General features: G+C 45.1%; 1 protein-coding gene across 5 annotated transcripts in view; it reads right to left on the reverse strand.

The window, feature by feature from the left end:
- FCHSD2 (FCH and double SH3 domains 2) overlaps positions 1-15,186 on the reverse strand; it is a 176,533-nt gene that overhangs the window by 18,337 nt on the left and 143,010 nt on the right. For all 5 annotated transcript variants that reach the window (XM_088479552.1, XM_088479549.1, XM_088479550.1 and 2 more), the window contains 3 exons: positions 10,873-11,007; positions 9,872-9,955; positions 9,560-9,737 (listed from right to left, as the gene is read on the reverse strand). In XM_088479552.1, coding sequence (XP_088335678.1) covers positions 9,560-9,737; positions 9,872-9,955; positions 10,873-11,007 — 397 coding nt within the window. The remainder of the gene's footprint in view (positions 1-9,559; positions 9,738-9,871; positions 9,956-10,872; positions 11,008-15,186) is intronic.

Here is a 15,186-nt window from a genome sequence, read left to right on the forward strand (position 1 = left end):
CACTGTGCACACGGTGACAGTATATAACTACTCACTGTGCACACGGTAACACAGTATATAACCACTCACTGTCCGCACTGTAACAGTATATAACCACTCACTGTGCACACGGTAACAGTATATAACCACTCACTGTCCACATGGTGACACAGTATATAACTACTCACTGTCCACATGGTGACACAGTATATAACTACTCACTGTCCGCACTGTAACAGTATATAACCACTCACTGTGCACACGGTAACAGTATATAACTACTCACTGTCCACATGGTGACACAGTATATAACTACTCACTGTCCACATGGTGACACAGTATATAACTACTCACTGTCCGCACTGTAACAGTATATAACCACTCACTGTGCACACGGTAACAGTATATAACCACTCACTGTGCACGCGGTAACAGTATATAACCACTCACTGTCCACACGGTAACAGTATATAACCACTCACTGTGCACGCGGTAACAGTATATAACCACTCACTGTCCACATGGTGACACAGTATATAACCACTCACTGTGCACACGGTAACAGTATATAACCACTCACTGTGCACACGGTAACAGTATATAACCACTCACTGTGCACACGGTAACAGTATATAGCCACTCACTGTGCACACGGTGACAGTATATAACTACTCACTGTCCGCACTGTAACAGTATATAACCACTCACTGTGCACACGGTGACAGTATATAACTACTCACTGTCCGCACTGTAACAGTATATAACCACTCACTGTCCACATGGTGACACAGTATATAACCACTCACTGTGCACACGGTAACAGTATATAACCACTCACTGTGCACACGGTAACAGTATATAACCACTCACTGTGCACACGGTAACAGTATATAACCACTCACTGTGCACACGGTAACAGTATATAACCACTCACTGTGTACACGGTAACAGTATATAACCACTCACTGTCCGCACTGTAACAGTATATAACCACTCACTGTGCACACGGTGACAGTATATAACTACTCACTGTCCGCACTGTAACAGTATATAACCACTCACTGTCCACATGGTGACACAGTATATAACCACTCACTGTGCACACGGTAACAGTATATAACTACTCACTGTCCACACGGTGACACAGTATATAACCACTCACTGTGCACACGGTGACAGTATATAACTACTCACTGTCCACACGGTAACAGTATATAACCACTCACTGTGTACACGGTGACAGTATATAACTACTCACTGTCCGCACTGTAACAGTATATAACCACTCACTGTGCACACGGTGACACAGTATATAACCACTCACTGTGCACACGGTGACACAGTATATAACCACTCACTGTGCACACGGTGACAGTATATAACTACTCACTGTCCACATGGTGACACAGTATATAACCACTCACTGTCCATACGGTAACAGTATATAACTACTCACTGTCCACACGGTAACAGTATATAACCACTCACTGTGCACACGGTAACAGTATATAACCACTCACTGTGCACACGGTAACAGTATATAACCACTCACTGTCCACATGGTGACACAGTATATAACCACTCACTGTGCACACGGTAACAGTATATAACCACTCACTGTGCACACGGTAACAGTATATAACCACTCACTGTCCACATGGTGACACAGTATATAACCACTCACTGTGCACACGGTAACAGTATATAACTACTCACTGTGCACACGGTAACAGTATATAACCACTCACTGTCCACATGGTGACACAGTATATAACCACTCACTGTGCACATGGTGACACAGTATATAACTACTCACTGTCCACACGGTAACAGTATATAACCACTCACTGTCCGCACGGTGACAGTATATAACCACTCACTGTGCACACGGTGACAGTATATAACTACTCACTGTCCGCACTGTAACAGTAGATAACCACTCACTGTGCACACGGTAACAGTATATAACCACTCACTGTCCACATGGTGACACAGTATATAACCACTCACTGTGCACACAGTAACAGTATATAACTACTCACTGTGCACACGGTAACAGTATATAACTACTCACTGTCCACACGGTGACACAGTATATAACCACTCACTGTGCACACGGTGACAGTATATAACTACTCACTGTGCACACGGTGACAGTATATAACTACTCACTGTCCACACGGTGACACAGTATATAACTACTCACTGTCCACACGGTAACACAGTATATAACCACTCACTGTGCACACGGTAACAGTATATAACCACTCACTGTGCACACGGTAACAGTATATAACTACTCACTGTCCACACGGTAACAGTATATAACTACTCACTGTGCACAAGGTAACAGTATATAACTACTCACTGTGCACACGGTAACAGTATATAACTACTCACTGTCCACAGGGTAACAGTATATAACTACTCACTGTCCACACGGTGACACAGTATATAACCACTCACTGTGCACACGGTGACAGTATATAACTACTCACTGTGCACACAGTGACAGTATATAACTACTCACTGTCCACACGGTGACACAGTATATAACTACTCACTGTCCACACGGTGACACAGTATATAACTACTCACTGTCCACACGGTAACAGTATATAACTACTCACTGTGCACACGGTAACAGTATATAACCACTCACTGTGCACACGGTAACAGTATATAACTACTCACTGTCCACACGGTAACAGTATATAACCACTCACTGTCCACACGGTGACACAGTATATAACCACTCACTGTCCGCACGGTGACAGTATATAACCACTCACTGTGCACACGGTGACAGTATATAACTACTCACTGTCCACACGGTGACACAGTATATAACCACTCACTGTGCACACGGTAACAGTATATAACCACTCACTGTCCACATGGTGACACAGTATATAACCACTCACTGTGCACACGGTAACAGTATATAACCACTCACTGTGCACACAGTAACAGTATATAACTACTCACTGTGCACACGGTAACAGTATATAACTACTCACTGTCCACACGGTAACAGTATATAACCACTCACTGTGCACACGGTGACACAGTATATAACCACTCACTGTGCACACGGTGACAGTATATAACTACTCACTGTCCACACGGTGACACAGTATATAACTACTCACTGTCCACACGGTGACACAGTATATAACTACTCACTGTCCACACGGTAACAGTATATAACTACTCACTGTGCACACGGTAACAGTATATAACCACTCACTGTGTACACGGTAACAGTATATAACTACTCACTGTCCACACGGTAACAGTATATAACTACTCACTGTCCACACGGTGACACAGTATATAACCACTCACTGTGCACACGGTGACAGTATATAACTACTCACTGTCCACACGGTGACACAGTATATAACTACTCACTGTCCACACGGTGACACAGTATATAACCACTCACTGTGCACACGGTGACAGTATATAACTACTCACTGTCCACACGGTGACACAGTATATAACCACTCACTGTGCACACGGTGACAGTATATAACTACTCACTGTCCACACGGTGACACAGTATATAACCACTCACTGTCCACACGGTGACAGTATATAACTACTCACTGTCCACACGGTAACACAGTATATAACTACTCACTGTCCACACGGTAACACAGTATATAACTACTCACTGTGCACATGGTGACACAGTATATAACTACTCACTGTCCACACGGTGACACAGTATATAACCACTCACTGTGCACACGGTGACAGTATATAACTACTCACTGTCCACACGGTAACACAGTATATAACTACTCACTGTCCACACGGTAACACAGTATATAACTACTCACTGTGCACACGGTAACAGTATATAACCACTCACTGTCCACACGGTAACACAGTATATAACCACTCACTGTGCACACGGTAACACAGTATATAACCACTCACTGTCCACACGGTAACACAGTATATAACTACTCACTGTGCACACGGTAACAGTATATAACTACTCACTGTGCACACGGTAACAGTATATAACCACTCACTGTCCACACGGTGACAGTATATAACCACTCACTGTGCACACGGTAACAGTATATAACCACTCACTGTGCACACGGTGACACAGTATATAACTACTCACTGTCCACACGGTAACACAGTATATAACCACTCACTGTCCACACGGTAACAGTATATAACTACTCACTGTGCACACGGTAACAGTATATAACTACTCACTGTGCACACGGTAACAGTATATAACCACTCACTGTGCACACGGTGACACAGTATATAACCACTCACTGTGCACACGGTAACAGTATATAACTACTCACTGTGCACACGGTAACAGTATATAACTACTCACTGTGCACACGGTAACAGTATATAACTACTCACTGTCCACACGGTAACAGTATATAACTACTCACTGTCCACACGGTAACAGTATATAACTACTCACTGTGCACACGGTAACAGTATATAACCACTCACTGTGCACACAGTGACACAGTATATAACTACTCACTGTGCACACGGTAACACAGTATATAACCACTCACTGTCCACACGGTAACACAGTATATAACTACTCACTGTGCACACGGTAACAGTATATAACTACTCACTGTGCACACGGTAACAGTATATAACCACTCACTGTCCACACGGTGACAGTATATAACCACTCACTGTGCACACGGTAACAGTATATAACCACTCACTGTCCACACGGTAACAGTTTATAACCACTCACTGTGCACACGGTGACAGTATATAACCACTCACTGTGCACACGGTGACAGTATATAACCACTCACTGTCCACATGGTGACACAGTATATAACCACTCACTGTCCACATGGTAACACAGTATATAACTACTCACTGTCCGCACTGTAACAGTATATAACCACTCACTGTCCGCACGATAACAGTATATAACTACTCACTGTGCACACGGTGACTCAGTATATAACTACTCACTGTCCGCACTGTAACAGTATATAACCACTCACTGTGCACACGGTAACAGTATATAACTACTCACTGTGCACACGGTAACAGTATATAACTACTCACTGTGCACACGGTAACAGTATATAACCACTCACTGTGCACACGGTAACAGTATATAACCACTCACTGTGCACACGGTAACAGTATATAACCACTCACTGTGCACACGGTAACAGTATATAACTACTCACTGTGCACACGGTGACACAGTATATAACCACTCACTGTGCACACGGTGACAGTATATAACCACTCACTGTGCACACGGTGACAGTATATAACCACTCACTGTCCACATGGTGACACAGTATATAACCACTCACTGTCCACACGGTAACACAGTATATAACCACTCACTGTGCACACGGTGACAGTATATAACCACTCACTGTCCACATGGTGACACAGTATATAACCACTCACTGTCCACATGGTAACACAGTATATAACTACTCACTGTCCGCACTGTAACAGTATATAACCACTCACTGTCCGCACGATAACAGTATATAACTACTCACTGTGCACACGGTGACTCAGTATATAACTACTCACTGTCCGCACTGTAACAGTATATAACCACTCACTGTGCACACGGTAACAGTATATAACTACTCACTGTGCACACGGTAACAGTATATAACTACTCACTGTGCACACGGTAACAGTATATAACCACTCACTGTCCGCACTGTAACAGTATATAACCACTCACTGTGCACACGGTGACAGTATATAACCACTCACTGTCCACACGGTAACAGTATATAACTACTCACTGTGCACATGGTAACACAGTATATAACCACTCACTGTGCACACGGTGACAGTATATAACCACTCACTGTGCACACGGTGACAGTATATAACCACTCACTGTCCACATGGTGACACAGTATATAACCACTCACTGTCCACACGGTAACACAGTATATAACCACTCACTGTGCACACGGTAACAGTATATAACTACTCACTGTGCACACGGTGACAGTATATAACTACTCACTGTGCACACGGTAACAGTATATAACTACTCACTGTCCACACGGTAACACAGTATATAACTACTCACTGTCCACACGGTAACAGTATATAACTACTCATTGTGCACATGGTAACACAGTATATAACTACTCACTGTGCACACGGTGACTCAGTATATAACTACTCACTGTCCGCACTGTAACAGTATATAACCACTCACTGTGCACACGGTAACAGTATATAACTACTCACTGTGCACATGGTAACACAGTATATAACCACTCACTGTGCACACGGTGACAGTATATAACCACTCACTGTGCACACGGTGACAGTATATAACCACTCACTGTCCACATGGTGACACAGTATATAACCACTCACTGTCCACATGGTAACACAGTATATAACCACTCACTGTGCACACGGTAACAGTATATAACCACTCACTGTGCACACGGTAACAGTATATAACTACTCACTGTGCACACGGTAACAGTATATAACTACTCACTGTGCACACGGTAACAGTATATAACCACTCACTGTGCACACGGTAACAATATATAACCACTCACTGTGCACACGGTAACAGTATATAACCACTCACTGTGCACACGGTAACAGTATATAACCACTCACTGTGCACACGGTAACAGTATATAACTACTCACTGTCCGCACGGTGACACAGTATATAACCACTCACTGTGCACACGGTGACACAGTATATAACCACTCACTGTGCACACGGTGACACAGTATATAACCACTCACTGTGCACACGGTGACACAGTATATAACCACTCACTGTGCACACGGTGACACAGTATATAACCACTCACTGTGCACACGGTGACTCAGTATATAACTACTCACTGTCCGCACTGTAACAGTATATAACCACTCACTGTGCACACGGTGACAGTATATAACTACTCACTGTCCACACGGTAACAGTATATAACTACTCACTGTGCACACGGTAACACAGTATATAACCACTCACTGTGCACACGGTGACAGTATATAACCACTAACTGTCCACACGGTAACACAGTATATAACCACTCACTGTGCACACGGTAACAGTATATAACTACTCACTGTGCACACGGTGACAGTATATAACCACTCACTGTGCACACGGTAACAGTATATAACTACTCACTGTCCACACGGTAACACAGTATATAACTACTCACTGTGCACACGGTAACAGTATATAACTACTCACTGTCCACACGGTAACAGTATATAACTACTCACTGTGCACATGGTAACACAGTATATAACCACTCACTGTGCACACGGTGACAGTATATAACCACTCACTGTCCACATGGTGACACAGTATATAACCACTCACTGTCCACATGGTAACACAGTATATAACCACTCACTGTGCACACGGTAACAGTATATAACTACTCACTGTGCACACGGTAACAGTATATAACTACTCACTGTGCACACGGTAACAGTATATAACCACTCACTGTGCACACGGTAACAGTATATAACCACTCACTGTGCACACGGTAACAGTATATAACTACTCACTGTGCACACGGTAACAGTATATAACTACTCACTGTGCACACGGTAACAGTATATAACTACTCACTGTGCACACGGTAACAGTATATAACTACTCACTGTGCACACGGTAACAGTATATAACTACTCACTGTGCACACGGTAACAGTATATAACTACTCACTGTCCGCACGGTGAGACAGTATATAACTACTCACTGTGCACACGGTAACAGTATATAACCACTCACTGTGCACACGGTAACAGTATATAACCACTCACTGTCCACACGGTGACAGTATATAACCACTCACTGTGCACACGGTAACAGTATATAACTACTCACTGTCCACACGGTAACAGTATATAACCACTCACTGTCCGCACGGTAACAGTATATAACCACTCACTGTGCACACGGTAACAGTATATAACTACTCACTGTGCACACGGTAACAGTATATAACCACTCACTGTGCACACGGTAACAGTATATAACCACTCACTGTGCACACGGTAACAGTATATAACCACTCACTGTCCACACGGTGACAGTATATAACCACTCACTGTGCACACGGTAACAGTATATAACTACTCACTGTCCACACGGTAACAGTATATAACCACTCACTGTCCGCACGGTAACAGTATATAACCACTCACTGTGCACACGGTAACAGTATATAACTACTCACTGTGCACACGGTAACAGTATATAACCACTCACTGTGCACACGGTAACAGTATATAACCACTCACTGTGCACACGGTAACAGTATATAACCACTCACTGTGCACACGGTAACAGTATATAACTACTCACTGTGCACACGGTAACAGTATATAACTACTCACTGTCCACACGGTAACAGTATATAACCACTCACTGTCCACACGGTGACACAGTATATAACCACTCACTGTGCACACGGTAACAGTATATAACCACTGACTGTCCGCACGGTGACACAGTATATAACCACTCACTGTGCACACGGTAACAGTATATAACTACTCACTGTGCACACGGTAACAGTATATAACCACTCACTGTGCACACGGTAACAGTATATAACCACTCACTGTGCACACGGTAACAGTATATAACCACTGACTGTGCACACGGTAACAGTATATAACCACTCACTGTGCACACGGTAACAGTATATAACCACTCACTGTGCACACGGTAACAGTATATAACTACTCACTGTCCGCACGGTAACACAGTATATAACCACTCACTGTGCACACGGTAACAGTATATAACTACTCACTGTCCGCACGATAACACAGTATATAACCACTCACTGTGCACACGGTAACAGTATATAACTACTCACTGTCCACACTGTAACAGTATATAACCACTGACTGTCCGCACGGTGACACAGTATATAACCACTCACTGTGCACACGGTAACACAGTATATAACTACTCACTGTCCACATGGTGACACAGTATATAACCACTCACTGTCCACATGGTGACACAGTATATAACCACTCACTGTGCACACGGTAACAGTATATAACTACTCACTGTGCACACGGTAACAGTATATAACCACTCACTGTGCACACGGTAACAGTATATAACCACTCACTGTGCACACGGTAACAGTATATAACCACTGACTGTGCACACGGTAACAGTATATAACTACTCACTGTGCACACGGTAACAGTATATAACCACTCACTGTGCACACGGTAACAGTATATAACCACTCACTGTGCACACGGTAACAGTATATAACCACTGACTGTGCACACGGTAACAGTATATAACCACTCACTGTGCACACGGTAACAGTATATAACTACTCACTGTGCACACGGTAACAGTATATAACCACTCACTGTGCACGGTAACAGTATATAACCACTCACTGTGCACGGTAACAGTATATAACCACTCACTGTGCACACGGTGACAGTATATAACCACATTACTGGTGAGAGAGACCCCCTGGCTGGTGACATGACTGAGCGCACCATTCTATGCCGAGTAGGATGACAGTTACCGCTGGAGTCGCCGTTCATGCTTCCCGAGACCATCTCTGCGTCGTTAGAATTGCTGGAGGTGTGCGAGCGGCTGTCCAGCGCGGCCAGAGACTGCAGCATGCTCAGCAGACTGTTGGACGCAGGGAACTGGAGATACTTCTCTGGGACATATCCCACCTGCCCAGATTTATTCCTTGCCTGGCAGGGGGGAGAGAGAGCAACAACAATAAGGGTGAAAGTCACCAAACCACATAAAGCATACAGTTCATTATCCGTATATAAGAATACTGCGTTTGCCGTGAGCCTTTGTGCGTCACCATAGAAACATTTACCTTGACCCAGTCTTCCATGTCTCCGTCTTCGATCACTTCCAGCATCTCATGTTCCTCTATAGTCAGCTCATCTGGCTGAGATGCCTGCAATACAGAGGACAGGAGGCTTTATACCGAAACACTTATCTGTCCCCCCTTCCTGTCACACGAAGTGCTTGGTCTCGTGTGACAGTTATCTGGTTATCTAGCTTCACTTCCCACCGTCACATAAACGCCTAATGCTGTATATGACTCCTTGAGGAACTCGGCAACGCCTGCGGGTTTCTGGGCTACAGAAAACAAACATTTTAGGGCTAATTCTAAGTTGGATGCAAGGTTGACGCAGAAACCTGATTTACACCTTCTGCCAGTTTCTGTAGGGCTAATGCCGCTCCGTCCACAGACGCTGGCCGCCATCATTAGCATTTGCGGCAGCCCCCTGCTCGGTGCAAGAGATCCACCTGAAACGCCCCTTCCCCGTATGCGCAGCTCATAACAGCGCTGAGCTCTCGCTACACGCCACACGGGACAGAACAGATCCGCGCGATCGCATTGTCGCTACCCAGTTTCCTGTGCCGAAAGAATGCTTCGCAAGATCCGCCTGACCCCAAATCTGACCGATATATGCAAAAATGTGTAAATTCGCATCTGCTCGTGCGCTATATGCTAAAACTCGCTATTACAGACATAGCGACCCCCGACCCAGAATTAGCCCCTTTATGTAGCCACATGCTGTACATAATTAGCCCTAAGCTCATGCTACTTTGTAGAACACCAAGTTCTTTAGGAGCAATCGCTAACAAAAAGCAAGTCAGTGCTGCGGACAGGGCACGGGCCAGCAGGGCAAGCTGAGACTTGTAGTTCCACAGCAATTACAGAGCCACTGCCCTATTCTAGACTAGTACTTCACGGCTGCTGGTGCTGGAAGATCAACAAGATATTTGCAGGCTGACTCGTTGGGGAGCAGCCAGCTGGCAGAGCCAGTGGGTGACGTACGCAGGGCACCTGCAGGAAGCACAGACCTGGTAGGAGTAGATGACTTTGCAGGTCAACGGATAATTCCTCAGCGTTCCCGAAGGGCTTGAGCTACTGTCATCAAAAGCATCCATACTGTCCTCCATCTCCTCGCTGTCCTCCCTGTCCACATCGGTGCCTCCCTGTGTGCAGCGACAGGAGAAGGAAATCAATGGTGGCCGAACAGCAAATCCACACAACACGGGGAAATAGACATAGTACAGGTTTCTGGACCAACAACCACATCACAAAAGACTCCGGGCGGGGGGGGACGGACAGTTTCTGTATGCAATTTCCTGCGGCAAGTGAGTGGGGACTGGTTGCTGAATACACCCAGACAGGCAGATGGATCAGGGTACAGACTGTCAGAGCGGGCAGCTTTGTATAACTGGGATGAGGCCGACGCTCCCTGGTTTCAGCAGTGTGTCTGGCATTTTGTGAGTATTTTCTTTATACCTATTTATACAGATTTCCAAAACACATATTTGGCTCCAAAACCGTACAAAGTGCCAGGAAGGTTTGTCAGCCCTGGCTATAAATATCGTACATTTTCTAAGACGTAGCAAAGCCCTCCACGCTCCTCGACATCAATTAATCCCAGAAACATGCAGCTGCTGAGGCATTCAGACATTTTTGGAAAAGTTAGAAGAGAAAACCACAAACCGAATAAGTAACAGACGCAAAACAATTTGGATTTATGGCCTGTTTTTTATAGATGGGCAATTCCCACACTAAGCATGTGTCTGCGCTACATGTGGTGCTCTAAATGCCGTATGCTAGTGCTCCTGCCAGTGCGCTAATGTTCTGATTGGCTACAAGCTGGTCTGCTCCTGTGAGTGTCCTAATGCTCTGATTGGCTACAAGCTGGTCTGCTCCTGTGAGTGTCCTAATGCTCTGATTGGCCAGAAGCTGGTCTGCTCCTGCGAGTGTCCTAATGCTCTGATTGGCTACAAGCTGGTCTGCTCCTGTGAGTGTCCTAATGTTCTGATTGGCTACAAGCTGGTCTGCTCCTGTGAGTGTCCTAATGCTCTGATTGGCTACAAGCTGGTCTGCTCCTGTGAGTGTCCTAATGCTCTGATTGGCCAGAAGCTGGTCTGCTCCTGCGAGTGTCCTAATGCTCTGATTGGCTACAAGCTGTTCTGCTCCTTTGAGTGTCCTAATGCTCTGATTGGCTACAAGCTGTTCTGCTCCTTTGAGTGTCCTAATGCTCTGATTGGCTGCAAACTGGTCTGCTCCTGTGAGTGTCCTAATGCTCTGATTGGCTACAAACTGGTCTGCTCCTGTGTGCGTCCTAATGCTCTGATTGGCTAAAAGCTGGTCTGCTCCTGTGAGTGTCCTAATGCTCTGATTGGCTAGAAGCTGTTCTGCTCCTGTGAATGTCCTAATGCTCTGATTGGCTACAAGCTGATCTACTCAGTGTTCTTGTACGCTCACAGGCTATAAAATGGTGCGTCTCCAGAGATTATTCTAATAACTAATTGGCTACAGGCTGGTCTAGTCCTAATGCTCTGCTTGAATTCAGGTTGGTATATTAACTCTCACCTCAAAGTTGCTTATCTTTAGATTGTAAGCTCTCACAAGCAGGGCCCTCTTCCCTTTTGTGCTTTTCCAACCCTCACGTATACCATCAACTCCTCACTTCCAACAACAGCACCAAACCTTTGGGATCGGCCGTCCGCTGCGGCTCATTTGGGTCTCATGATGGCTGATACAGCAAGGTTTTTAAACCTTGTCCATGTTCTGCAATGTTTTGTACTGTAAGTCACGTTTTTTGTTTGTGTGGTGTTTATATTGTTCCTGTTTACGTACTTTGTAGGGCACTGCGGGCCCCTTGTGGCACCATATGAAGGATAATAATAATATGGGCATTACACACTAGGATTCTATGCCTTAAAAAGACCATTAACAAATGGTAAAGCCGTTATTGTAATCCATCCAACACAAAAGACATTTACCTGTAGAAGAACCAGGCAGCATACACAAGTTATTAAACTAAATGTAAACTATACTTATAACAGATCTATACAGGTTCTCGGGTGCGTGCAGCTGGACCACCCCTGGCGTCTGCCCAAACCAGACCCTTTAGGCCAGCATTCCCATCCCTTCATCTTTCCTCCAATCTTAGTACACAGAGACAGGCTCCTGGTCACAGCCCATGGGGAGGACATTACCAGCATCATCCTGTAGGTACATTTAGTGTCTCCAAACGATGCTATTTAGGAGCATGCGACAACTTAAAGTGGGATTCTTAAATGATCTGAGCCACATTGCCACGTTTAACGCAAAGTTAATGACAAAGCAAATCACAGGCCTCTAACCTCGGTTCCAGCACAAACATAAAATACTACATAGGTTGTTCCCAGGACTCTCCTGTACGTTGTCTGTATTTACATTTCCACAGATGAGCGGCCGCTTAATTGGGCGACACTTCTGTAGCCAGTTCCTAATGCATTCCATTCCCTCGCAGATAGCTAATACATACCCGCCAGCTGGAGCATTAACTTGTGAGAGATAAAATTCTCAGCTTAATGCACCTACCAGAGCATGGGAAACGGACGCGTACACCACCGTGCCCTCCCGCGTGTCCCGGAATGAACACACGCTAACTCACCCCGATATCATCAGAGCGCACACACGCTATTCTCTATTAACCCGCGTACCTCCCGATGCATGGGCTCTCAACGGTTCAGCGGAACGAATACAGCACCAAAATCCTAAACACAAACCGATGTTGTCTGTACCCATCTGCTCTGAATAGGACATCACCATATTGTGTTATGTATATTAAATTAGATAAACATATCCGTTCACAGCAATGTTTCTGTAAAATAGACGGATTTCGCCAGATGTCCAAAAAACAAACAAAAATGCTAAAAGCCATCTGTGCACCTTCTGCACTAACCAGGAGCGCGGCAGTCCTGGGAGAACGCTATATCTGTCTGGTGCGAGTCGGTCAGCTGGGAGGGCGACAGGCATAGCTCAGTGCTGGTGTCAGAGGGAGGCGAGAGCTGGCCATCCACTAGGCGATTAAATTGAGCGATTGAACGATATTGTTATCGTTCGATAATCATTTGAAAATCGGTTGCAGATTGTTTAAACGATGTCTAAAACGACCAGCGATGTGTGCTCACGCTGGTTGTTTAGACATCTATCATCGGGCAAACATGCTGGACAACCCGACGATAACGTCAGGTTCAGCATGTTTGGAGATGATGGATGAGCCTGTGCTGAACGACTGCTCGCTCAGTGCAGGCTCATCACAGACTGACAAACGCCTGCACGATTACAATGTGGTAATCGTGCAGTCGTTTTGAGGTCTGCTAGTGGACGGGCAGCTTAAGAAGTGAGCAAAACAGAATACTGGAGGCTTCTACTGCGTATTTAATCTATAGCAGGCCCGCACAATGCGTGGCTCTGCAGGTGCAGTGAAACTACAAGTCCCAGCATACCTTGTCAGATATAGAGCAAAACATGCTGGGGCTTGGAGTTTCACAACACCCATAGAGCCACAGGATGTCCAGGCCCGATCTATAGTAAGTATATGGCATCAATGCATTATTGGTTAAGGGGTAAACATCTCTGGATCTATAAAACTGGGGTTGTGGGGTGTACTTATGGGAGACCACTACTTGCTAAGACAAATCATAAAAGAGGCGACATTTATGTGCCCACTGAAGCCACAGTTAACCCCTGAGCTCTGAAAGGAGGTATTTCTGCAAGACTAAGGGGGAGATGTATCAAACCTTCGAAAGATTGGGGAAGTTTCCCACAGCAACCAATAAGCTTCTAGCTTGCAGTTATCGAGTACATTCTACAAAATGATAGGTAGAAGCTGATTGGTCGCTTTGGGAAACTTCTTCACTTGTCCTCTCATTAGAAGGTTAGATATCTAAGGATCTCACGACCACCTACTGCTGCCCTCAAAGGGCTGGGCCCTTATCTATAATTTACTATGGTGCACAATGTGCATTGCTCTGCCCTTGATGCCACCCACTCAGGAATGGCATCACCCGACCAGGAATGGCACTTTCAGGAGCGTCTATGTTCAGTTTAGTCTGGAAGGGAGAGAAATGCTTTGTTTATTCCTTACAAATGGAAATAAAACAATCAGATGTATACAGCGATTGTGTACGGCACTATAGATGGGTCACTGATTATTAATCATGCACCGGTCCAGCTACAGCCATCTACAGACAAAAGGCAGGTACGTGGCGGAAAAAGATGATCAAACCAGGACACAATCACCTCTATAGGAGAGCAACAAGTGCTGCAATCATTGAATTCTACAGGAGAACCATCCCTGAGCATCCACGTTCCGCCCA

The sequence above is a fragment of the Taudactylus pleione genome, unplaced genomic scaffold (assembly GCF_031769625.1).
Source record: "Taudactylus pleione unplaced genomic scaffold, aTauple2 ptg000241l, whole genome shotgun sequence".
NCBI classification, from domain to species: Eukaryota; Metazoa; Chordata; class Amphibia; order Anura; family Myobatrachidae; genus Taudactylus; species Taudactylus pleione.